Below are 26,611 nucleotides of genomic sequence, written 5' to 3' on the forward strand. Positions count from 1 at the left end.
GCAAACCAAAGATGTGCTTCAGAAAGCCCTGGCAAATTTTGCAGGACAGCGAGGGGCAAGATGTAAAACAAAACAAAACCAAATAAAAACACCAAAACACTGAAAGCAAAACTGGAGAGAGAACGTAATCAAATGACTACGTGATGGCAGCCCAGCAAAAATCTTAATCACTGTCTAACCTTCTGACAGCTTACCTGGCAGACCGCCCAAGAGTCATGACTTCATTGCGCCACCTCCACGAGGTCTCTCTCTCTGATGGCTCGTTTGCTTTGTCACCTGTGATGCTCGTCAAGAGGTCAAGCTTTCCTCTGCTTCGTGCCAAGGTCCTGGGGTCCATCTCCTGCCTGTGGGTTGCCCATGTGACTGCTCTCCCCGCCGTCCATCCAAAGACACATGAAGAGATTCTCATGTCCATCTCCACAGTCTTGACCCTTACCCAGCACAGGAGGGCCACTGGGTATGTTGTGTTAACAAGCAAGGAGCATGGAAGAAAATCTGCATCAATCTTACTGAAACCTGAATGAGTTTGGGAATAATTTTTACTGCAGGAAAAGTGAAAGAGCTTAATAAAAAATGGACCAAAGACCTAAGTTGAAGTTAAAACTACAAAACTCTTAAAAGAACATACAAGAATGTATTTTCAGGACTTCAAGTCAGGCAGTGAATTCTCAGATAAGACACCAAAAGCACAGCAACGAAAGAAAAGCTGATAAGCTGGGCTTCATCCAAAATAAAAGATCTGTGCTTCAAGGGACATCGTGAAGAAAATGAGAAGATAAGCCACAGACTGGGAGAAAACACCAGCCAATTATGTATCTGCTAAGGGACTTCTACCTAGAATATATAAAGGACTCTCAGAACTCAGTGACAACAACAACAAAAAGCCCAACTAAAAAAATGAACAAAAGATTGGATTAGACATTTCTCCAAAGAAAACCTAAGAAAGGTGAATAAGCACATGAAAAGATGTTCGACCTTACCAGGCATTAGTAAAACGCAGATCAAAACCAGGCTGTGACACCAGTTCACATCCACTAGAATCAAAAGGAATCAACAGAGGAAGAACATCTGATCCGTTGCTGTGGGAGCATAAATGGTGCGGCCACACTGCCAAACAGCTTGGAAGTTTCTCAAAACATTAAACACAGAGTTACCACACTCAACAGCAATTCCGCTCCCAAGTATCAGCCCATGAGAACAGAATATATATGTCCTCATAGAGACTGATGCCCAAATGTTCACCACAGCATTTTTCCATAACAGTGAAAACCTGGAAATAACCACATAGCCCTCTACTGATGAACAGGTACACAGCATGTATACCCACACAACAGAATGCCATTCCTCTCCACGTGATGATGTGGTGAGCCCTGACCACATCGCGCTGAAGATAACAGGTCACACTATACCACACAGTGCACAATTTCCATGCACAGGAAATGTCCAAGACAGGCAAATCCATAGAGAAATAAAGTGGAGCCATGGTTTCCTGGGGCTGAGGGGACAGGAGAATGGGGACTGACTGATAACGGGCACCGCATTTCTTTGGGGAGGAACAGAAATGTTCTAATATTCCACGGGGACAATGGTTGCAAAATTCTGGGAATATACTAAAACCCACGGGCCTGCATGTTCAAAACAAGTACATTGTGTGGCCTATAAATTGTATCTCAGTAAAGCTACTAAAAAACAAAAAAGAATGATCCCACATTCCTTAATGTGCAAGAATGTGGCCAACAGCAAACAACCTGGTCTCCAAAAGTAACACCAGCCAGCCCTCAGTGGCCAGTATCGCCTCTGTGTCTCACAAAGTTGACACTAGAAGGATCCTGCCGACTCTACACCCCATCTCATCTTTCCCTGAAGTCATGATTTCCTAAGAAAACCAGTCCTCTAGAATTTTGATAGATTCCTGCCTCACACTGTGGTCTTTTATCTATTTCGAGTTTCTCTTTGTGTATGGTATAAGAATGGTCAAGTTTCACTCTTCTATACATAGGCAATGTCGGCCACAGCAACTTCTTTCAAGAAACATCCCCAAAGGCAAAGGAAACAAAAGCAAAAATGAACTTTTTGGGACTTCAACAAGATCAAAAGCTTCTGCACAGCAAAGGAAACAGTCAACAAAACAAAGAGGCAACCCACAGAATGGGAGAAGATATTTGCAAACGACAGTACAGACAAAGGGCTGATATCCAACATCTATAAAGAACTCCTCAAACTCAACACACAAAAAACAGATAATCACATCAAAAAATGGGCAGAAGACATGAACAGACACTTCTCCAAAGAAGACATACAAATGGCTATCAGACACATGAAAAAATGTTCATCATCATTAGCCATCAGGGAGATTCAAATCAAAACCACATTGAGATACCACCTTACACCAGTTAGAATGGCCAAAATAACAAGACAGTAAACAACATGCATTGGAAATGATGTGGAGAAAGGGGAACCCTCTCACACTGTTGGTGGAATGCAAGTTGATGCGGCCACTTTGGAAAACAGTGTGGAGATTCCTCAAAAAATTAAAAATAGAGCTACTCCATGACCCTGCAATTGTATGACTGGGTATTTACCCCAAAGATACAGATGTAGTGAAAAGAAGGGCCATCTGTCCCCAATGTTCATAGCAGCAATGGGCACAGTCACCAAACTGTGGAAAGAACCAAGATGCCCTTCAACGGACAAATGGATAAAGAAGATGTGGTCCATATATACAATGGAATATTATGCCTCCATCAGAAAGGATGAATACCCAACTTTTGTATCAACATGAACGGGACTGGAGGAGATGATGCTGAGTGAAATAAGTCAAGCAGAGAGAGTCAATTATCATATGGTTTCACTTGCTTGTGGAGCATAAGGAATAACATGGAGGACATTGGGCGAAGGAGAGAAGTGAATTGGGGGAAATCAGAGGAGGAGATGAACCATGAGAGACTGTGGACTCTGAGAAACAAACGGAAGGTTTTGGAGGGGAGGGAGTGGGGGGGTTGAGCCTGGTGAGCCAGGTGAGCCTGGTGGTGGGGATTAAGGAGGGCACGTATTGCATGGAGTACTGGGTTTGGTGCATAAACAATGAATTTTGGAACACTGAAAATAAAATTAAATTAAATTAAATTTAAAAAAAAAAAAGAAAGAAAACCAGTCTTACAAGGAATCCAAAGAAGAAACCAAAACACAAAGTCCTTTAACCCTGCCGCTAGGTGTCTCCGTGCCCCATAACCCACCCACCTCCACACACGCACATCCCACAGGTTCTCTCAGAACACAGCCCAGCCTGGTGGAGCCAGGTTCCTTTTCATCTGGGTTATAATATAATGAAAGAAATCATCATTTTCTTCTCCTTCTCTCTCCGTCCCTTTTTTTGCTTTATTAGTACATTTTTCTCTCCTGAACTCTCCTGAGTGAATGTGATATGATCTTGAAAATGTACACCATGATGAGATCAAGAGAGGTTGGCAAGAGTGCGGGCAGTAAGCTGGCATTGGAGCTCATCGATAACCTACTTTCATGGGAAAAGAGTCAGGCCCCATCCATCCTGCAAGCCGAGGCCGTCAGTCAACCCGGCCCCTTCTCAGGGGGAGCACTAATTGCCACTCACAAAGCCAGGACATCTTGTCCAGGGCATCCATTAGCGGGAACCACCATAAAAGCAGCAGCAGAAGAGGGGAAATCAGGGAAGAGAGGTTAAACAGCACGGAAGCAATTTAAAGAGAGAGGAGGCACTGAGTTTGTGCATGAGGGAGACAGAGAAGAAAGCGCAGAGCAGAAGATCCGACGACGGGAGCGCGCTAAGTAACCGAGACGGGGCACGGGTCTTCAACTCTGACGGGCTGGGGAGTGCGGGGGGGAGACGCCCACCCACCTTACCCCCAGCTGAGGACGAGAGCTTGCTCGCGACTCCAGGGGAACCCAGATGCTGCTCTGAGCAGGAACGAGCGTGTTCCCACAGCTGGGGTTTGGTTCTTTGCGTTCCCCCCTCTCTTACTACTGCCACGAACCCGCAAAGCATCCTTGGCCAGAAAGACTCACCCGGGCTCAGGACTGCACCCACAGGGTGTTGAAAGCATCCTCTCGGGGAGAACTAAGGATCCACAAAGGCAGGGCTATCTGTCTTTCTTTCAAAAATGGGGGGGAATGGGCCAGGCCTTCGGGCGTCTGTGCAGAAGCTATGGCAAATGGCCTGTGGGGACCACAGCACAGCTCCCGGCAAACCACCTCCTCCCGAAAGTACCAGAGCGATACACACTTCACACTAGGTTCTGCTCAAAAGTACATCCTACAAAAGTCACAGAATGAATCGTCTGAAACTCAGCGGCGCCTGGGTGGCTCAGTCGGTTGGGCGTCTGCCTTCAGCTCGGGTCATGATCCCGGGGTCCTGCGACTGAGTCGGCAGGGGGCCTGCTCCTCCCTCTCCCTCTGCCGCTCCCCCCACATCATGCTGTCTTTCTCTCAAATAAGTAAGTAAGTAAATAAATAAATAAAACCTTGAAAAAAGAGTAAAAAAAGATCGTCTGAAATTCAGCGGCTCCATCACCCGTGGGCCCATCCCGTCAGCCGTATGTCACCCACAACAGCTGAAGTCACTGTTAATAGCAGAAGTGACCCACCAAATGTCCCCGAAGCCTTGTACTGAGCATGAAAGGCGTGAATGAGAGTCCCACCACCCCTCCCCCCACCGTCTTGGGGACAGTAGCTGGCCCGGCTTATCACGCAACACCTGTCAGGGCCTTCGGCTCCTTCTAGGCGCTCAGCTGCCAGCCTCGCCACCAAGGATGGGCAGCTTCAGTTTAGGGAATGACCAGGGTGGGTTTAGACGACAGGAGGACCGGAACCTTCTGGCTCCCGGGGGGCAGGCCCAGCTACGGCAAACACACCGGGAAACCGGGGCTAAGAGAACATTCCAGACGCCAGCAGGGATGCCGGGAGGAAAGGAAACGAAATCCCAGGCTAGACCTCAAGGACGCGTCTTTCTCGAACGTCTCTGGTCCCCTTCTGTTTCTACAGGGACCCTTCGACTCCTTCCTACTTCCTAGTAAATTCTGGTATGATCTTCATAGACCATAGATCTATTTCTTCCCAAACAAATGTTTTGGTTTGTTTTTTGTTTTGTTTTGTTTTTAAATAACCCCACCGTCTCACGGGGAATAAAAATGGAGGTACAATTTCACCACTTTGAACAAAAGCAACATTTCCACGCTTGCCACTCTACCCTTTGAACCCTAGCCAGGAAGAGAAAACAAACAGAAAGAGGCTTTTGAGGAAACACGAACACAATAAAAGAGATCTCAGAACTCAGATTATGGCCTCTTTGGTCTTTTGGGATCGTAGCTAGGCTCGGGGACTCTCTACATTTGGCCACAAAATTCTATCTTCCAATTTTTTGTGCCTTTGGGGTTGGGTGGTTTCTTTTGTTTGTTTGTTTTTTCCCCTTAAATCTCTACTTGACAGAACCTCAAGGGATCGCAGCCGATGGAAACTGGCCGTGGGCTGGTATTTCTAGGGCGAGCCTTGGGGAATCTCACCGTCAGAAGGCAACCCTGCCTGCTCCTTCATTACCTCCTTTGCAGCTCCTTATTCTGGGGCTGTGTGTTCGAGTCCCCATCTCGCTGAGGCCCCCGCCGCAGTCACACCTGCAGCACAGGTGACCTACCAGCCAGCCCCAGGAGAGGAGACTCAATGGGACCCAAGACCTGGCAAGGAGATGAGTTCCCATCTTCTATGATGGTTCAGAGCTGTGCCCCTTTCTGGGGGGCGCTAAACAACATATTAAGATTTCACCCTTTCTCAAGATTATGAAACGGAAAAAAGCCCGGGTGTGAGCCTAGTGCTTTGTAATTCACGTCTGTCCACCATGTTGTGTTCACGTATAACACACACGTAGCTTCTAGACATGCACCCTATATTCCAAGATTGTAGGACTGCATTGTTGATGTTTTTTGTATTAACGTAGGCAATGCCTTTTACAAAAATGTCTAGTGCCTGGGTCATCCTATCCTTCCTCCTTTCTCCGCCCAAATGCCTTGGAGGGTGGAGGCGGATTGGTTCCAGGCTGTAATGGGATTTGGATCCTGTCACCTCCAGGTCACCATCCTGAGTCTGGGCCACCTCGGCCACATCCGAAAGCAGCTACTGTGCCATTGATGGTCCTGCTCCAGACAAAAGCCACCACTGTACCTTTTCACCCCTGGGGGAAGTCTCAAGCAGGAAAGGCAGTACGGAGTGAGCAAGGAACCGCCCAGAGAAACTCCCCATCAGCCAGAATCCAGGAGAACGGCTTGAAGGAGCCCTTTGCGAGAGAAGCCACGAGCGTTAGAGTCTGATGTCAATGCTGTGGGGGGAAGGGGCGCTGGGGCCAAATTCCCTTCCTGCAACCTGGAAAGAGTCAGACACCTCTTTAATAAGAGCAAGGAGCTTGTGAAGCTATGAAATCCCACCAACGCAGAACAGCGTTCCAGAAAAAAGCAGGCAGCAGTGTGAGGCTCAGAGTGGGCTCACGGGGGACAGCGATCAAGGCCAAGGGCAGTGCCAGGCGCAGAGCAGATGCTGTCCAAACACTCGCTGAGCAGGAGCGGAGAAGGGTCTCTGACCTCTCTCTCCACCTTTCTTTCCCCAGCTTGTCAAATGAAGTTAAGATGGACCGCTGCCTCCGAGCCCCATATCCAGCCATCACATCCCGGTAGGGGATGTTACAGAGTCGGGAAATGAAATGGCAAAGGCCCAGGACAGTAACCCTGAAAAAGGCGGCTTTTTAAATATAAGGTGGTATGCTCCTATCGAATCTTTCAAAGTGTCCGTTTGGTCCAAGTCCAAAAAAGCAATGCCCACAAGAAAATGTGCTGACAGATTTGGAAGAGTGTCACAGCCACTGAACGTACCGCTGTCAAGAACCCGAGGGCTAATAAGTCATTTTTTTAAGTTTACTGCAAATTGTGCAATATAATTATAGTATTACATTAATAACTTTTACGCCGGGGACCACGGACATGCTGCCTTCAAGAAGGTGAATTTGCCAGCTTCTTGTGTTTACTCGGGGAGGACGACGGCCCACGCTAAACTTGCAAACTCCTACAGGCACAAACGAAAAGGCTGCTTCTTGGAAGGTAAGTGGCAGGGAGGGGCCCTTCCCGCACCCCTCCATGGGCTTCACCGGGCCCCTTCCCTCCCGCAGGGACAGCAGGGAGGTCTCCCATCCTATCCCTGCCCCGCATCCCTGGCAGGACGCGGGCCCGGGTCCCTAACCTTGCTGAGTTTCCTCATCTGTGCAATGGGGAACAGTAAGCGCACCCAGCCGTAGGATTAGATGGGACCGCACACGGCGTGCTCGGAAGCCGGTGGTGGTTAGCCCAACAGTTGCCGCGGTCACCCCTTCACGAGCCACTTCCCTGTCCAGGCAATCCGCAGGGATGTCTCTTCCCTTAGATCGCTAGGCTGTGACACAGTTCACCCTGCTGTGGGCAGCGTGGGGTGGGAATGTCCCACATAACATAACATTTTAACGATTTTCAAATGCGCAGTTCAGGGGCCTCAGGTACAGCCCGTGTTCATGCAATCATCACCCCCTCCCATCCCCAGAATTTGTTTCATTTTCCCAGACTAAAAAGCTCCTTATGGTTAAGCGTCAAGTCCCCACCCCCTTCCGTCCCCCCGCCCCCGCCCCCATCCTTCCACACCACTCTGTCTCCGAGAATCCGACAACTCGAAGCATCACCTAGAAATTGGAACCACACAGATCTGCCCCTTCGGGGACCGGCTTATTTCACTCAGAATCACGTCGAGGTTCCTCCACGCGGTAGCAGGTGTCCGATGTTGCTTCCTTTTTATACAGGAAGTAAATATCATCTCTAGTAATATCCACATGCGTTAGATATCTCCTTCCATCGCGTGTACACCACATTTAGTCTATCCACTCGCCCGCTGATGGACCCTTGGGTTGCTCTCCCCTCTTGGGTCTGGTGAAGGATGCTGCCGAGAGCTGGGGAGGGACACCGCTGTCTTGCTGTCTGACATGCTGTCACCCCAGGCTGTGGGGCTCAAGGGCAGGGCTGTGTCCTAACCACCCTCTGTCCCGGCCCCAAGTCCGGCGACCACATGACTACACAGCGACAGCCAAAGAAACGCTGGCCAAGCACACAGTCCGAAGGACGCACAGACATGGAGCATGAGAGAAGCAGAAAATACACACACTGATGTTAACTGCGTGGAATGAATCCTGGGGTCAGGAGGTCACCGTCTAGAGATGCGAGTTTTACTTTCCTCTTCTATGAAATGGCAGTTTGGATGCTAATATTTAGTGAACGCCTACTACGTGCCAGACAAAACACACCAAGGAAGCAATTGTTCCTGTTAATGCCATTATGCAAATAGGGAAACTGAGGCAGGAAGCAAGTCCCTCTAAGTTCACAGGCTACGGAACTGGCAAAGGACAGAGCCAAGATTCACAGCCTAGCGGTCTGGCTGCAGGAACCACGTTTTGTTTGTTTGTTTTTTGTTTTTTATTTAAGATGTTATTGGGGGTGCCTGAGTGGCTCAGTCGTTAAGCGTCTGCCTTCGGCTCAGGTCATGATCCCAGCCAGGGTCCTGGGATCGAGTCCCCCATTGGGCTCCCTGCTCAGTGGGGAGCCTGTTTCTCCCTCTCCACTGGCTTATGTTCCTTCTCTCACTGCCTCTCTCTGTCAAATAAATAGGTCAAATCTTAAAAAAAAATAAAAAATAAAAAAATAAAGATGTTATTTATTTACTTGAGTGAGAAAGAGAGTGAGTACAAGCAGGGGGAGGGGCAGAAGGAGAGGGAGAAGCAGACTCCTCGCTGAGCAGGGAGCCTGATGCGGGGCTCCAACCCAGGACCCTGGGATCATGTCCTGAGCCGAAGGCAGACACTTAACTGAGCCACCAGGGTGCCCAGGAACCATGCTCTTAACAGCAGAAGTCACCTAGGGACACCTGGGTGGCACAGTCAATTGAGTATCTGGCTTGAGGTTTCAGCTCCGGTCCTGATCTCAGGGTTGTGGGATCGAGCCCCGTGTAGGACTCTGCACTCAGCAGGGAGTTAGCCTGTCACTCTCTCTAAAAAGTAAAGAAATAAATAAATAAATCTTTTTTCTTTTCTTTTCTTTTTTTTTTTAAATAGCAGGAATAACCCAACCTTCCATAACCTCTGAAGCTCGTTCTCTGCTAGAGTCCCAGGATTATAAAATCCTAACGATTCAAAAGGACCGCCTCGGGTCTCCTGGAGTAGAGGTGACAGATAACACTAAAAATTCATGGTGTTCATTTAAATCGACATATTATATTGAATTCTGCCACGTGTAAGGCAGAGGGGTTTGGAAAGTTCGTGATCCTTCTACCAAGACACCGATGTGTGCTCTACAACAGAGCAGTGAACACTGCTGTGCTTCTTCTCAGAGCGAGTGCGACCCCATTCATGTCTTGGGGAAAAAAAAACCAGCCCACTTCCTTGCTACTCTGCCCTGAAGGACTTGAAACCAGGCGGGTGCGTTGCTTCTCTCCCTGCAAACCGTGGCCGTTCCGAGCAGCCGCTCCAAGGGAGCCGGGGCCCTTCGTTACTGCAGACCCCCGTCCGGCCTGCAGGTGATCGTGCGTCACCATCTCACCGAATAACAGAGCAGGGCAGCGTCGACTGCGCACATCAACTCGCAGATGAAGGGAGACATTAGACCTCAGGGGCCGGTGTCTGCACGTGAGGCCTTGGGCTTGCCCTCGCGGCTTCGTTCCGACCAGGGAAGCCAGGCGTCCTCCCTGGGATCCCTGCGACCATCCTGAGCACCCCGGGAGCACTCCCACAGTGGTGCGCTATTCTCCAGACCAGAAGTGAGCACAAGCGCGTTAAATGGAGCAAAAACAAGGTCGAGGCAACTAACAGGAAATTCAAGGGCCTCCAGACGAAGGATCCGGAAATACCCAGACCAGGACCCACCCCGGTGATGAGTCCCACTCACATTTCATCCCTGTGGATTTCACTCTTCTAGAACAGGAGGCCAGGTCAGGGGGCGGGCGTCAGGCTCTCCTCCCCACACCCTGCGGCCAGCATCCCCTCCCCCATCAGTCTCTTCCCTCATCCGTCGTAAAGTTTCCATCATACAGAAGTGGAAAAAAGGAGATATTTCCCCCCACAAAGGCCAGAAATCCTTGGAGAGTTCACATATTAAAAAATAAATAAATTACTGTCTAGTGGTGCCCGGGTACCAAGAGAAACGTACAATTCACCACACGATGATCACACGCCAGGGCTCAGAGTCCGGGAGATCCGCACGGGCCAAACAACAGATGCTACTCGAGCCCGATGGAGCCTCCACAGCCAGAGCTTTTCGGGGTGACCCCAGAGCCCCCCGCGCCTCCCCACCATTCTGTTATCTCCTCCTGCCCACCAAAAAGGGCCATTGCGGAGAATCACTAATAACAAGGAATACTTCATTTAAAAAAAAAAAAAAAAGGAAATTACCACAAACTACCACCACAGAAGAGCCCACCGCGAGCAACTTCCTTCCCGGGGTCCTGCCGCACACAGGAAGCAGAGCCCGAAGCGACAGAGGAAAGCCACGCGTTGTTATTACACTTGTGGCCCTGATCGCAAAAACGCTCGCCAAGCCCTCCTGAGCGCACCCGCCGCAGGCAGCCCCTTCCTGCGACCGCAGGCTGCCCGGACGGCCCGCCACCCCTCTCTGCTCAGTGCCCTTTGGATGGCATGGCCCACTTGGTCAGCAGCCTTGACCTCCAATAAGAGCTCGGGCCTGACAATGTCTGAAACCAGAGACGGGCGTCCTCCCGGGACTCCTGCGGAGTGTGCCCGCGCGTGCACACACGCACACAGCCCAGCCAGCGGCAAGCCGCCTTAGGAAGGCCACCGAGGGTCGCCTGAGCGAATTTAGGGGGGGAAGGAGCAGAGGAGAAACAACGGTTCCGATATCTGGGAACATAATGGAGGCAAACACGCAGAGGGGGTGCTGTGCTGAGTTGGGCGAGCCCCGCAACGGCGTGGCCCGTCCGTCTGCCCCCACCCCCGGGATAGGGGCCAAGAACCAAGTGCAAGAATGCGGAGGGTCAAGGGCATGTCCACGTCTCCGGCTGCTCCGTGCCTGCCCTGACACGTGCGGGCACCCCAGTGCCAATCCCACTCAAGGTCAGATACAGCTCTGCCCTTAGCATCTGTAGGGCTCCCTGAACTGTGCTCAGATGACAATGCGCGTACAGAGTGTTATAGTTATAAGAGTGAGGGGGGCATCTCACAGGAAGCAGACAGCTTAAAGACAAGATGGGCTCAATATAAGGGAAGAAAAATAAAATGAATAATGAATGAACAGACCTTGTTCACTGCCCCCGCCCCAAGCCAGCCACCTGTCCCCTCCTCCGAGGGCCACCCTTCAAAACAACGGGACAGTTACACCCATGTCGTGGGCGTGGGGGATGTAAATATTGGCGTAAACAATTGTGGCCTTGTCCAAACATTCATAGGAGCAGAAGGAAGAAGGGGAACCAGAGGGGGAAGAAATGTTTTAGAAAAAGTCTAGATGGTAGAGGTTTTTTAAAAAGATCTTTTTTATTTGAGAGAGAGAGCATGAGCAAGAGAGAGAAGCACACCCTCACGGAGCAGGAGCCCGACACAGGGCTCGATCCCAGGACCCTGGGATCATGACCCGAGCCAACGTCAGATGCTTCGTGGACTGAGCCACCCAGGCGCCCCTAGATGTAGAGTTTTTGAAAGAAACACAAATGAGATGTCTGGAGTTTTGGTGATCCTGGACTGCTACCCAGGATGAATGCCCCCCAGATTATTTCTAAATCCTAATCAGGGGCACCTGGGTGGCTCAGTCGGTTAAGCCTCTGCCTTTGGCTCAGGTCATGATCCCAGGGGTCCTGGGATCGAGCCCCACATCGGGCTCCCTGCTCAGTGGGGAGCCTGCTTCTCTCTCTGCCCCTCTCCCTGCTTGTGCTCTCTCTCTCTCTCTCTCTCTCAAATAAAAAAGTAAATAAAAATCTTTAAAATGAATAAACCTAATCAGTATGACAGATTTTTTCCATGTAAAACTATAAGCCGTCTTTATATCTAAGGCAGTATTTTTTCTCAGACATTCCTTAACCAAATTGCTCTTATAAAATCAATTTGTCTTTCCGTCTGCCTGAGTTTATTTCTGTGTACAAACACAGAAGACAGACAAGTAAACCGCTTTATTAAGAAACAGGAAGAATCCCGTCCGTCCGTTTCTGAACCAAACTCCAAACGCAGGAACCCCAGGGAGGACAGGGCTGGCAGCACCCGTGTGTGTGGCTGGGCAGACCCTGGGGCAGGGGACAGGCCCGGCTGGCTGGGGGTGGGAGACCTAAACCCCTGTTTGGCCAGAAAACCACCTCGGGCCTTGTCAAGCATAGCCCTCTGGAATTTGGGAGCAAGGACTGGGTGTCACAGTGCTGGGGCTCCTCTGTGGCTGCACAGAGACTTGTAGGGACCGCCGATGCTGACCCTCTTGTTTTACAAAGGAGGGACCAAGCACAGGCTGGCGGGCCCGGGATCCCAGTGCTAGTCAGCGCTGCAGACAAGATGGCAACTGTCTCCTCTTCTAAGGACAGTCTCTTCTCATCTAAATGTCCGGGGCTGTAGACAACCTGCGATGCCTACCAACCCCTACCCTTCCTTTCCTGTTTCTCTCGCCCCTCTCTTGTCCTTCCTCGTCCCCTTCATCCTATTCCTCCCCTTGCCATCTTTCATCCCTCTCGCCCTCAGCCTCGTGGCCTTGCCTCCTGGCTCGGCAGACATGGCATTCAAGGCCACCTGGGAGGCCGCCATGTTCAGGACCAGGTCGTCCCTCTGCAGAAAGGCACACAGCTGGACCAGGCAGCTGATCATTTTTGTTTTTTTTTTCTAATTTTTAATTTTATTTATTTATTTGAGAGAGAGAGAAAGAATGAGCAGGGGGAAAGACAGAGGCAGAGGGAGAAGCAGACTCCCCCACTGAACAGGGAGCCTGATGCGGAACTTGATCTCGGGACGTGGGGATCATGACCGGAGCCGAAGGCAGACACTCAACCACCTGAGCCACCCAGGTGCCCCAGCAGCGACCATTTCTCTTAAACCATGTGGTCGCTAGCTGTTTGCCTGATCGGCTGCTTATTTTCTGGACAACCAGCTGGTTAGATAACTCGACAGCTTTGGGTTGTTCTTGGTTTCTTAGTTAATAAGCAAGTCTGTTGCTGCGTGAACCCAGCATTTAGATGGAGCGGGCGGAGGGAAGCAGCAACCCCATCTCCAAAGAAAGCAACCGCTCTAAATCAGATGGTGGTGGTGCACGGGGAAGCGTAGCTGCTCATCACCGCTAATTAAAAAATGGAATCACACCGCAGGAAAAATCTCAAGCTCTTGAAGCTCGGGGGAAGGGGGGGGAGGCTGAATTAGCCATTCTAAATCTCAGTCATCACTCAGATTCGATAAAGTGTCAAAAGTTCATCACCTCTGTGGTGGCAAAGGAGACTTTATCTTATTATTTGCAGTTAATGCTTTAAGAATAAAGACATTCTGGGGCTCCTAGGTGGCTCAGTGGGTTCAGCATCTGACATTGGCTCAGGTCATGATCCCAGGGTCCTGGGTTCGAGTCCGCATCAGGTTCCTTACTCAGCGGGGAGCCGGCTTCTCCCTCTCCCTCTGGCCCTCCCCCCACCTTGTGTGCTCTCTTTCAAATAAATAAATGAAATCTTCAAAAGAATTAAAAATAAAGACATTTTGTGCATAAGAACTATCAAAGATTTTAAAAGCCCTACCATGGGTGGAAAGCTAAACCTTTTTCCAAGAACTTTCTGTGGTTGGCCACGATATCGAACTCAAACTCCATTAAGCAGAGACGATGAGTCCGAACAGCCCCTCAGCCGCCACCTGGCCGGCAACACTCGGGATACGTTTAGATAGATTTCTGCTTATCAAAGGAATTCCGTCTACCCCAGAGCCTCGGGATCCCGGGATCCGTGGACCCCCAGAGCGGCACAGGAGTATGGACGCTTTCTGGGCAGGTGAGCGTCTCCGAGGAGGCTCTGAGAGCCCAACCCCACGCAGGAGATCCCGCATGTGGGGCAGGGGGGGGGTCTCTCGTTCCAGACTCCTCCGCAGGGTCTGGTCGGAATCGAGGCGATGGGATCAGCAAAGCATAACTGCAAAGAAAACTGTCTGCGAGAGATAAAGCTGGATGCGAAGGCAGATAAGCCCGAATCCCCGGCGCTGCCCAGATCCGCAGCGGAAGCCCCCTCCCCGCTCCGGAGTGAGAACGCTGGACGGGGCGGCTGCCAAGCTCCCCGGAGGGCCTGAGACGGGCAGGCCACGAGGAAGGGATTTCCATCTGTGACAAGGGATCGCACTCCGTGTTCACAGCATCTCAGCTAAAAGGAGTGGCTGTTTTCGTCCACTGAGCTCTCCCAGAGTCTCTGCGGGGTCGCGGAGGAGTAAGTGAGGTAAATGAGGGCTTCATCTGCGGGGAGGGCAAGGCGTGGAAAAGGAGAGGGGCGCTTTGGTCCATTTCCTCTGACTGCTGCTGCCCCGTTTTTACGGTCAGACCACTGGCAAGAGGAGGGTGGGGGGGAGGGGGGAAGGAGGAAGGAAAGGAGGGAGGTGTGGGGGGAGGGAGGGAAGGGGGAAAGGGAGGGGGGAAGGGAGGGAGAGACGGGGCTTCTATAAAATTTACCTTCCTCGAGAAAATCACTGGAAAAAACGGAAAGCAAAGGTTGAGCACTATCTCGCCCATTTCACAGACCCTCACAACCACCCTGGAGGGGTCCTATCGTTGTCGCCCCTGTAAAGAGGAGAGTGACCGGTTTCAGAAAGGCTGGGCCCAAGGTCACGCCCTTTGGGAGTAACCTGATTTTGCAGCCAAGTTTTTTGACCCCAGATCTTCCTTTTTAAGGTCATAAGAGCTTCAAAAGTGGGTGTCTCTTAACGTCTTAGTGTGGTCAAGGACTCAAATGCTACCCCACATGCCCTCTTCCTCGACACCCGCTTCTGGACACACGGTCATTGCCTGCCTCTCTCCAGCACCAGCAACTCTTCTAACAAAGATCCCCAGTGACCTCTAGTCACAGAATCAAGGGAAACCTCGGTCCTTACCTCCTCGATCTCCCCGAGGCATCTGACCTTTGCCTCCCTCTGAAGCTTGCTCCTCTCTCTGCTTCTGTGGCTGCGCTGTCCCCGAGTTTCCTCCCCTTCTCCTGGCTTCTCCTTGGCTTCTCCTCCTGGCTCCTCGGGCTGCCTGTGCCTTCGCTGTCCCCGGTCCCACAGCTCCATGCTCCACTCGCTGTCCCCACTCTCGGGGGACAGCTCGGCCTCCAGGGATCCCACCACCCTCTCCACGCCAACATCCCCCGGACCCGCGTCTCCGGCTCTGAATCCCACCGGGACCCACTGGAATGTTCCACTTCAAGCCCCACAGGGTCCAGAACAAGTTTACTATCCACACCGTCCTCAGAAACCAGACCCACAAGAACAAAAGCCCTAGTCCCTCCTGTACTCTCCATCTCAATTAATGGCAGCAACTCCTCACGCCTGTCCTGGCCTGAAATCGGGGGGGAAGAAGGGGGGCAGGGAAGGGGGGGAGCCCTCTTCTTCCTCCTCTCCCTCTGCCCCATGTCCCCATGGGTTTTCTATGCACAACATCTGTCTGGTCCAAGCTGCTACCCCATTCCTACTGCCACTGCTTTAGCTCAGGCCTGCACCCTCTGTCACCCCAGCCACAGTGAGGGGCCTCCTCACGGGCTCCCAGATGCCATCTGAGCCCATGTTCCCTCAGTGACACAGCAACCTGTCATCAATGGTATCTGATCACCTCGTTCCCTTTCCGGACGCCCATCCACAGCTGCCCAAGGCCAACCGGGTCATAGGAGACTCTCCAGCTGTGAGGCCACTCGTCCTAACCCCTGCCATCTTCCGAGTGTATTACTCACCCACGCACACGCTGTGCACCCCTGCAGCTCCCCAAAGAGTACAAGCGTGCGTAGCCTTCTTGTGCTTTGTGTCTGCCATTCCCTCCGGCCGGATGTCAGCGCTGCCCTGCGCTCAACAAGCCGAACTCCCAGCCACCTGTCGAAGCCGCTCCAGCCACCCCTCCGCTCCCTGGCAGCCCGCCCAGCCTGCGGTCCGGCGCTTCCCACACTGCCCTTGTACACCAGCTCCTTGTCTGTCTCGAACCTAGACGGGAGCTGCTCCAGGGCAGGAATTTTCCTCCTTTTTGTACCTTGGTTGTAAGGTGGCAGAGCACTGTAGCCGATGCATGAGCAGGAATCAGAAACTCTTATGGGCATGTGAACATGAAAGGGAAGGCCGTAAATAAAATAGTAACACATCCAATCCGCAGCATCCTTTAAAAATACATTGTGACCAAGTGGAGTTTATTACAGGAATGCAAGGATGGCTTGTCAACAACGGTAATTCACAACAGTCATAGATCTAAGGAGAAAACTCCTATGATCACCTCCCTAAAGACTGAAAACACATTTGGCAAAACATGATACCCATTCTCGATGAAAAACACTAAATGAAGTAGGAATTGAAGAATATTTCCTTAATTTGTAAATTATGTATGCCTCAGTCGAAAAGCCGACCCCTTGCTTAGTGGGAAAAACTATACACATGTCAACTGTGTCACTACCATTTAACACTGTATCAGAGGCATGAATTAATGTAACAAAGAAGAGAAAAACCACTAAAAGAACACAAAAAAAAAAAAAAAGAAAAGAGTAGTGATATCTCTATTTATATCAGATAAATTCTTACAAAAATCCAAGAGGATGAGTTTTTAAAACTAATGAACACGTTAATAGAATTTAATAGGCTATAAAGTTAATATAGAAGTCAATATCCTTCTTATATACAAACAATTATCAATTAGAAGATGGAAGTGAGGAGCCCATTTATAATAGCAATAAAAGATCTAATACCTAGGAGTAAATTTAACAAGAAATGCTCAAAGTCTACAGGAGAAAAACCTTGAAAATTGGTTTTGGCAGGTCATGATCTCATGGTCATGGGACTGAGCCCCACATCGGGCTCTGTGCTCAGCACGGAGTCTCCTTCCAATTCATTCTCCCTCCCCCTGCCCCCTCTCTGCCCTTCCCCGCTCCACACATGCACATGCCCGCTCTCTCTAAAGTAGATAAAGATCTAAAAAAAATAAAATAAAATAAAATGGAACTAGCACATGAAGAGACAGATACATGGCACATAGCACAAGGTCCAGAGATAGACCCAAGTCCAACTGAAAAGCTGGTTTATGATAATGATGGTATCTCAGATCAGTGGAGGAAAGACGGATGCTTTAATAACGGGTCTGGTGACAACTATAGACATTTAGAAACAGATAAAATTGATCTGTACCTTTCATTATACACCGAAGTAGCTTCCCAGTGGATTAGACATCTAAATATTTAAAAAGAAGCCATAGAAACACTCAAAGAAAACAAGGGTGAATTCCTTTGAAACCTGGACTTGAAATCTGTCCTTCTTAGATGGGTTCTGGAACATCCCAAAGGCAGCAGTAAGCAGGATGACAGATATAAACTGATTTACTAATTTGATACATACATATATATTTTTTTAATTTATTTAACACAGAGAGAGAAATCACAAGTAGGCAGAGAGGCAGGCAGAGAAAGAGGGGGAAACAGGCTCCCTGCAGAGTAGAGAGTCCAATGCGGGGCTCGATCCCAGGACCCTGAGATCAAGACCTGAGCTGAAGGCAGAGGCTTAACCCACTGAGCCACTCAGGCGCCCCTGATACGTATATTTTTTTAAGTAGGCTCCGCACCCAGTGTGGAGCCCAAAACAGGGATTAAACTCACAACCCCAGACTAAGACCTGAGCCGAGATCAGAGCTGGATGCTTAACCAACTGAGCCACCCAGGCACCCTTTGATAAAACATTTTTTTTAAAGATTTTATTTATTTATTTGAAAGAGAGAGAACAAGTGAGAGGCAGAGGGAGAGGCAGACAGAGAAACAGACTCCCCACTGAGCAGGGAGCCCGATACAGGACTTGATTCCAGGACCCTGGGATCATGCCCTGAGCGGAAGGCAGACGCCCAACCAAGTGAGCCACCCAGGCGTCCCTTGATAAACTTTTTAAAGTAATTTAGGAATGTAGGCTTATTCCCTGTCCTTTGGCGTCTGTGCAAATGCCCTCTACGGGATTTCAGACTGGTGCTTAAAAGTGTGAGAGATGAATGAGAACCCATAGAATTCACGCTTCTTTGCCCCAGTAAGACCACATGGGAGGGTTAAAAAAAAAAAAAAAAAAAAAGAGGTAAAGGTCAGCCTGTGACTCAAGATAGTAAAAATGAAACCAGTTTGTATTCCTGAAAAGAGACTGGGAACCCTGACAGACACCAGCCAGCTTGCAACCTTTGCCAGGACAGAGCAGAGCTGGAGTCTGGCAGCCCTACAGACCTGGCTCGGAGACGTTCCCCTGGAGAACGCTTCCCCTCGGGAGGTCACCCGAGCCCCCTCCCGGCCCCATCCGATAGGGTTTTCCAGAAAGGGCAGGCAACAGAGGAGTCTCAAGTGAGTGACTAGAAGAAATATGAGGCAGGTCCTCCCCCACCCGCCGTGTTCCACTCCAGCCAAGAAAATTATTCAACTCACCATCCTGACAGCCCCGCGTATTTTTCCCACCCACCCCCCCCCCCACAAAGTGATGCTACCATCTGTGAGCCCAGGAAAAATAATCCGGACTCTGTCTCTCCAGGTCGGGGGTGGGGGGTGGATTCCCACTCGGGCAGTTACCCTAACAGTGACCCTCATCACTGGGTCTGGGGGGGACGGCCTCCTTAGATTTCTCTGTTCCTTGCACCTTTACTCATGCTTCCTTTTTTGTGACCCGAACCACATTGATCACTTGGAATTCCCGGGTAAAGAGACTGCATTCATCTCCACTTTGCTATTGGAGAGCTAATGGATTGTGGGGGGCGCGGGGTCCAAGTACAGTGCCCAGCACCTACGAAGGCCAGTAACTGCTCGCCCTTCATAGTCAGCATCATCACCATCACCGTTAGGATTGGTTCATGAATGGCGCGATCGGGGACATGCCAAAGAGCAGCTCATGTTGCCTAAATTTTATTGACTTAATCCTTCCAAATGCTGACAAATTACTAGCCTCAGCCATTTAAAAATCACATTTCTAATGCAATAATCCTATCTGTGAGGCGTGCAGGAGACGTTACTACAGCCCAGGGATTTTCACAAAGTGAATTAAGTTACTATAAAAACTGACCATGTTGGTTCACAATTAAAAGTCTGGTGGAATGAAATGCCATTATTCCATATCCTGCTAAGCCCGAAGGAAGAGATTGCCACTCACGGGTCTCCGCTGGGAGGGCATTTAGAACCCCTAACATGTTTCCAGAATGTTCTCATGACTGATATTATCTATTAGCTGATCTTGGATTGAAAATATTTCTGAAACAGAAAAGGCTCAAAGCACGCGTTCTGAAAATCACCATGTGTTCTTAAAAGGATTTCGGATAAATGTCTCTCCTAATTAATAAGCATTTAAAATGCAATTTGTATTGTATCTATAAAGAGTCACACCACGGCTTCTGGAGGAAACTTTCCATAGTTATTTTTTTATACCCGTTTTGGAGCTGGGAAAATACAGAAATACACACACACACACACACACACACACATATTCCCCAAGTCTAGACTTACTTGGGCTCTGGCTATTTACAGTCTACGTTTGGTGTTTTTAAACCCTTCTGACACATTCCTTTCTTTCATCTCTGTGATTCCTGGCCACCCTTTTCGGTACGACTGGCTAATCTTTCTGATATTTCCGGGGCATAAATGGGCCCAGAATACTTCACTGAGAAAAAAAAAAAAATCAGATAGCAATGTAGTTCTGGACTTTTTTTTTTTTTTTTCCTTGTGTTGATCTGGAAATGATCAGATGCCCGAGACCCTTCTGCCAATCTGGAACATTTCCACCTACTCCAGGGAATTCCTTCGGGCTGATGTTTCTTAGGACTTAGTGTCGATTCAAAAGTTCCATTCAGTTCCCCGAATGATCGAGGAGAGCCCCAAAATGGGAGATCCGTTCCTTGGCCCTTATTTCTGCTTGGTGGCTTGATTGTGCGTAAAACAGCAAAGACACTCATGCCCGAGGGTGTGAAATACACGTGGGAACGCTGCCAGGGGCAGAAGGACTGTGTTTACCCCAAATCCCAACACTTCACAAACCAACATCCTTTTATCTGACCCCTTCTACTTCCAGCCCTAAAAAAAGACACGGTATAAAACCCAGTGAGTGTTTTTTTTTTTTTTTTTTTTTTTTTTTTTTCATTTTTACCTGAAGACGCAGGTAATAGAAGTCAATCCAAAGGTTTTACAAGCCGCCACCAGACACAGGTGTTTACTCACCAGGTAAGCTGTCATTTGAAGGGACAAATCCAGAACATGAACAGGTGCAGGAGATCACGGTTGCCGTTTCTACACTGCAGAGCCTGTCCTTTTCCTCCATCTGCCTCCACTCCCTGCCTCTTTCCAGAAACCTCACACTCAGTGCAAGGAAAACCAAACCCATGAGCACCCTTCTCTCGGAGCCCCTCCCAAGAGTGCCACTCCTCCCGTTTACTGCCTCAGTTAACACCACGCCCGCCCCGCGCCCAGAAACCTCAGAGGCCAGCTGCCGCCTTCCACTCCAAAGCCCTGGGCTCCTGTGGTCACGTGACTCCTAAGAGGGCTCAGAATAAGGGTGGTCACTCTGCAGGCCACCACAGCGGCCACCCTCTAATGGCTGGGATCCGCCAGACAACCCCTCCCAGATGGGCTCACCAGCATTTCACCTGCCCTCCTTAACCAACGGTTCCTAAGACAAAACGGGGTGGGGGGTGGGGGTTCAACAGGGCTTGCTACCTACAAACAGTGCAGGGTGAGGACTCCGACCGCTGGATGATATTTGGGAAAATGTGCTGATGAAATTAGAAACTGAAAATGGATAATGTTGGATTGAAAAAAAAAAAAAAACCTAACTCTATAAAACATAAATCTAACAGTATCTTGGCTAATTAATAATCATCAACAGCCCCACGTCTTTCTCCAAAGAAACTTATAAATGTGGACAAAAACAGATTCACTCAAGGTCACAAAATAAATCAGCAGTGGAGAGAACTGAAACTAAATAAATTAGAAGATTCCCGAATGTGCTAGTCTGCCTCTGACTTCTAAATGCCCACCTAGGAGACTTTTTATGCCACCTAGTAAAGTTTAGAACTCCGTTTAAGAAAATGGTTCCCAGGGGTGCCTGGGTGGCTCAGTGGGTTAAGCCTCTGCCTTTGGCTCAGGTCACAGTCTCAGGGTCCTGGGATTGAGCCCCGCATCTGGCTCTCTGCTCAGCAAGAAGCCTGCTTCCTCCTCTCTCTCTGCCTGCCTCTCTGCCTACTTGTGATCTCTGTCTGTCAAATAAATAAATGAAATCTTTAAAAAAAAGAAAGAAAGAAAACAGTTCCCAAATACCGTTAAGTGTCTTAAGTGAATTACAATGATGATTTTTGCTAATTACCCCTCAAGAACATGCCTTCATCTTCTAGATGTTTACTCTCCAGGGTAAACTGCATGTTGGAGTCACAGTGGCATCTCTTGGGCTAATGAAATTTAACTCTTTTGGTGCCAAAGGGCTACCGAGGTCCATAGAGAGCTCATAAATCCAGCCCTGGGAAGAAGGGAGGCCTTATGTCTGAATTCTGTGGCCTCCATCCATCTTGTTCAAGAGAACACAGCATGTGTTTCCTTAAAATCTCGCAGGCTTTAAAAGGGGAGTGGAAATTGTACCTAATCTGAGGGTACCAATGTTTAAAGAAGAAGGGGAAAAAAAAAAAGCTGAACTTTTATTATTATTCCCAGAGACGCACAGAAGACTTATAATTAACCTTGAGGCCCCACACCTCCTGAGAAGGAGACAAGCCAGATCACTGTTGTTTCTGGCTAAGTCTTGTGACCCCAGGCAACTGTGGTCCTGGGTGATATTGATGTGTGCCTGCAAGTGACCCCATGTGACCTCCCAGTGCCTGACAGCTGTCCCTCAGACATGCCCACATGACTGTGAGCTGGCACAGAGCACTGAGTTCAGAGACCCCTGACCGGTTTCCTAGGGTCACTTTAATTTCATCAGGTAAATACAATTGGCAAATATATTGAACTGTAACACCGGGAATGGATTTTCCAGGTGCTTCCAACAAAACCCCAAATCAACTTTGTCACAACATAGGATGGAGGCATTTGAATTGCAAACATTTGTTTCTTCTTATAGGTTTCCTTCCCTTCCTCCATTTGCATGAAAAGAGCAGATTTTGATTTACCTTTGTACTCGGAAGCACTCAAACACCACCACCAACAAGCTGTTGTAAGAACGGTTCCTAGAGAATGTTCTAGAATGCTTGCTTCGGTACACTGCAACTTACTAGGATTGCCACCTATTGGATGGTAACTTTAAGAACCAAGGTTTTTCAAAATTTATCAGAGGGTCTAGTCTGGTTTATCATCTCACAGCGCCCCACACGCTACCTCTCAAGCGCTTACGGCAATGGGAACAAATTCTGAATGGTGCATTTTGTGGTTTGTATCCTCCATTAGAATGTAAGCTCCATGTGGACGAGGGCTGTTATTTCGCTGCTGTTCCTAACAGAGTGCCCTGGAAGCAGCAGGAAGTCAGAGATTATTGATAAATGACCAAAAGAGCAAATAAATGTGTGAATGAAGCAGTGTTAAATTGGAGAATACAGAATGCAACTATAAAATAAGCTTTTAGATTTCCTAAGATCCTTCCCGGGGGGGAGTCTGGACAGATTTATTATCAAACTACAAAAATGGCATCCTGACAACAATCCACAAGTTAATTATTCTTGGGATAAATTGGGGCTTCATAAAACCAATTCTCTGGGTGGCAATTTTCCACATGTAAAATTTTTACAACTTCTGTGGGTATTTGTTTAATTTAACCCTTGCCTGGGAAAACACCGATGTGTGTGAATTTGGATTCACAGACGAGGCAAGCAGACGCAGTTACTGCTAAACTTCACGACTCAAAATCACAGTATGCCATTTCAAAAGTCACAGAAATACAAATCAGAAAATGCCACGGAGCAGTGTCGGAAACCCCCACAGCTATGCACTCTGTTTTCTCAATATTTCTCTCCAACCACTGATAAAAACTCTTTGAAGTGGAAGAGTAAATATTATCACTTGATAGTACTTGGACCCAAGAGTGCAAATACAATCGCATTGTGTTACACTCCGGAGGCTCCCGCACACCGCACGGAGGGGCCAATGTGCCGAGCCGGCCGGGAGGCAGCCCCGCTCCCAGGCGCTCCCACCCCCGATCTCCCTCGGGCGCACACGCGGAATGTCAGGGGGACGTGCTGGCATTCGAGTACGAGTTTCCGTTTTTGTCATCCTGGGAACGAAGGCCCACGAAGAGGCCATGGGACACGCGAAACCCTAAGTATCGGCTTGCGTCTACCACTCCCACGGGCCCGTTCGTAAGGATCGCGGGGAGGACACTCTAAGGAGCCGGCCACAGTGCCGGCGCGAGGCAGAAAGCAAGCCCCCCACGAGCAGGTGTCGCCTGTCCCCGGTCCTGCCGCACCGCAAAGGTGGGCGGCGCGCGGGCAGAGGGTCCCCGGGGAGGGCGCCAGGCGCAGGTCCAATGGCAGGTGCCGGCGGGTGCGGGGAGTGGAGGGCAGCAGGACCGATGAGCTGGGGCATACCCAGTGGGCGGAGAGGCCTGGGCACACCTCCCGGCTCTGCGCCCCGGGCCGGCCTGGCGAGGGAGAGGCGCGGGCTCGCCCCCCGGGGCTCCTTCGGCCGCCGCCCGCCCGGGTCTCCCCCGCCCCGGGGCCGCCCTCCCGCCTGCCCCCCGCGCGGGCTCACCTTGCCGGGGAAGGGCCCCGGGAGGATCAGCTTCAGCGCCTGCCTCTTCAGCTCCACCAGGCGGGCGTTGCAGTTCTCGCACCAGACGCCGCGGTCCGAGCCGGGGGAGGAGCCGCCGCCGCTGCCCGAGCCCGGGGAGCCGGTGCCGAAGCCCGGCGAGCCGCCCAGGGAGCCCGGCGAGCTGGTGCCGATGCCCGGGGAAGCGGGGCCCGGGGAGCCGGTGAAGGAGCTCGGGGACGAGGTGCCCGAGCCGGGGGACGGGGTCCCCGACGAGCCGAGCGCCGAACCCGCGCCCTCGGGGGTGGGCCGGCTGCCGGCGCGCGACTCCTCGTACGCTTTCCGGTACCAGCTCTCGGGGGAGAAGGGCGCCGCGGGCTTGGTGGGCGAGCACACTTCATTCACCTGCGGGGGAGACGTGCAGAGTCAGGGGCCGCAGGGCGGCGGGCGGCCGCGCCCCCGGGCCAAACCGGGCTGGGGGCGCCCTCCCGCCGGCCGGGGAAACGCGCGCCCCCGAGGGCCGGGCCGAGCGCCAAGGAGCGCGCGTTCGGGACCGCTCGGAGCTCGGCGGCCGAATCTGCCTCCATCTGCCCCGTTAATCGTCCTTGAGTAGGTCCCGGCTTCCCGGGCGCCGGCGGACCCCTCTTCGGGTCGGGAGCAGAGGGCTCGCTCAGGGGCTTCCCATGGTTTCTGCAAGGGGAACTCATACAGTCAGCGCCCCGCGCTTTTGAACCCGACACCCATCCCAGAAAGAGCCCAGGTTCAAGATCGTGGAAGACGCTATGCCGGGGGCGGGGGGTGGGGTGGGGGGCATCTGGATTTGTATTCATTCAGGGTACAGCCCTCCGGATCCTGAAGGTAAATGCAAGGCTCCCCCGGCTCCAGGGCACTGATCCCGAGGGACGGCAGAGAATTCATGGACAACCCCTCCCCCCCGCCCAATTCGGCTTAACTCTGCCTGAAGTGCACGAATGCCGCAAAAGTTAGGGGTGCGGGAACCGCCGGGAACGCGAGGACTGGGAAAATTCCGGGGGCCAGGCCGGTGTGCGGGCGTCCTCGCCGGCAGACCCGCCTCCGTGCACGCACGCCCAGCCCGCCCGGCGGAGGCGCCTCTGCAGCGGCAGGAGAGCTCGGGGCCGCCCTGCGGGGCCGCGCGGCGCCCAGGAAGAAGGACCCCGGCCGAGGGGTGGGGGGGGTCTGGTAACGCGCCTCCGCAATGTACCCGTCCCAACTTACCCCGTATTTCTTCCCCCTGCTGGAGACCGCCAGCCTCTCTTTATTCCCGGCTACCGAATTCATGGTGGCTTTTGCAGAGCAGAGTGTCTAAACGTTCCACCAACGCTACATCCAAAAGGTCTTCCAACCCAGAAGGGTCCCCCCGTTGTCGAGGGCTGCCTCTTGGCCCTCAAGTCAAGGTCTCTTAATTGGGGGTTGGGGGAGGGAGAGAATCAAAGCAAATGGAGCCCAGAAGTAATAGCACTAAATTTGCAGAACGGGTTGGAGTGGGTGGTTTATTCTTCTCTTCAAATAATGCTTTTCCTCATCCTCTTCTGCCTCCTCCAGCCACACGCTCTCTTTTCACGGTCACATCCAGATAATTGGCATTCTCCTCGGCCAGGTGGCTCCGTTTTCCTCCACGAGGGAAGCGAGGCGGGCCGCCAGGCACACGCAGCTGCCGGGGAAGGTGGGCGAGCCCTCGCCGCGCCTCGCCTCCCGCCGGCGAGCCGGCGGTGGGAACTTGCCTCCTTCACGGAGCTCGGTAACTGAGTTCAAAGAAATTCTCCCAAAATATAAGGATCCAGACTCGGGGAGGAGCCTCGGCGCGTCGCGGAGCCAATATCCGCCGGCCCGCTCGGCCTGACAGTTCCGCGAGCGCAGGGAGACGCGGCTCGGCGTGGCCCGGGCGCCGCCGCGGTCAGCGCGCGCGTGTGCGCCCGGGCGCAGCGCGGAGCCTCGAGAACAGCCGCCCCGCCGCCCCGGAGCCCGCCGCCTGCCTGCCGCCGCCGAGCCGGCCGGGATCCATTTTATGTTGCGGCGCGCGCGCCTGACAGTGCGAGGCGAGGCTGGGGGCGGGGGGGTCGTAAATCTCGCCCCTTGCGGGGAAGTTACGGGAGAGTGGCCCGTGGCCAGGGCCCTAATGAGACGCCACTGCGCGAGCCTGGCGCGGAGGGGCAGCGCCGAGCGAGAGGGCTGGACAGAAATGCGCCCGAGCCTCCCCGCCCCCAAGTTCTTTCTCTTCCTGGCGAGGCTTGCAGTTCTGCCTTTGAAACGCCGTGTAAAAGGGACTGAGTCACAAACAAGTCCGCAAACATGCCGGGTCCTCCCCCCGCCCCCCGCCCTTTGTTCTCCTAGACCTGCCCTGCAAACCTTTTCTGGAATTGCCCTACCAGCCCCCAGGCCGGCTGGGGGGTGGGGGGAAGGGGGACACCCACTTAGCCACAGCCAAAGGGCCGGGGGCCTTCGCCCCCCGCCCCGCGCGCCCCAAGCTGCAGCGAGCCGAGCCGCCCAAGCTGGCCCAGGTGAGCCCGGGACCACGCCGGCCGCCACCGGGCAGGGGAAACTGAGGGATTCGCCGCGGTGCACACGCGCAGCGCGGGCCTGGAGAGGGGGTGTGTGCGGGGTGACCTCGCCCCGCCGCTCCGGAATCGCTCCCCGCTCGGCACCTCTCCTTCCCTTTCTTCCCGCGCCTGAGCCCCGGGAG

The 26,611-nt window shown here is 51.7% G+C and overlaps 1 protein-coding gene across 1 annotated transcript in view; it reads right to left on the reverse strand.

The window, feature by feature from the left end:
- The window catches only part of KIF26B (kinesin family member 26B), a gene marked incomplete at both ends in the record, with an annotated part of 417,901 nt that extends 392,692 nt beyond the window's left edge, over window positions 1-25,209 (reverse strand). Inside the window, 2 exons of the mRNA XM_080824350.1 lie at window positions 23,914-24,315; window positions 25,147-25,209. Of these exons, the coding sequence (XP_080680476.1) occupies window positions 23,914-24,315; window positions 25,147-25,209 (465 nt within the window). The remainder of the gene's footprint in view (window positions 1-23,913; window positions 24,316-25,146) is intronic.
- Window positions 25,210-26,611: the final 1,402 nt, after the last annotated feature.

Source organism: Martes martes (genome assembly GCF_963455335.1).
Source record: "Martes martes genome assembly, chromosome: 15".
NCBI classification, from domain to species: Eukaryota; Metazoa; Chordata; class Mammalia; order Carnivora; family Mustelidae; genus Martes; species Martes martes.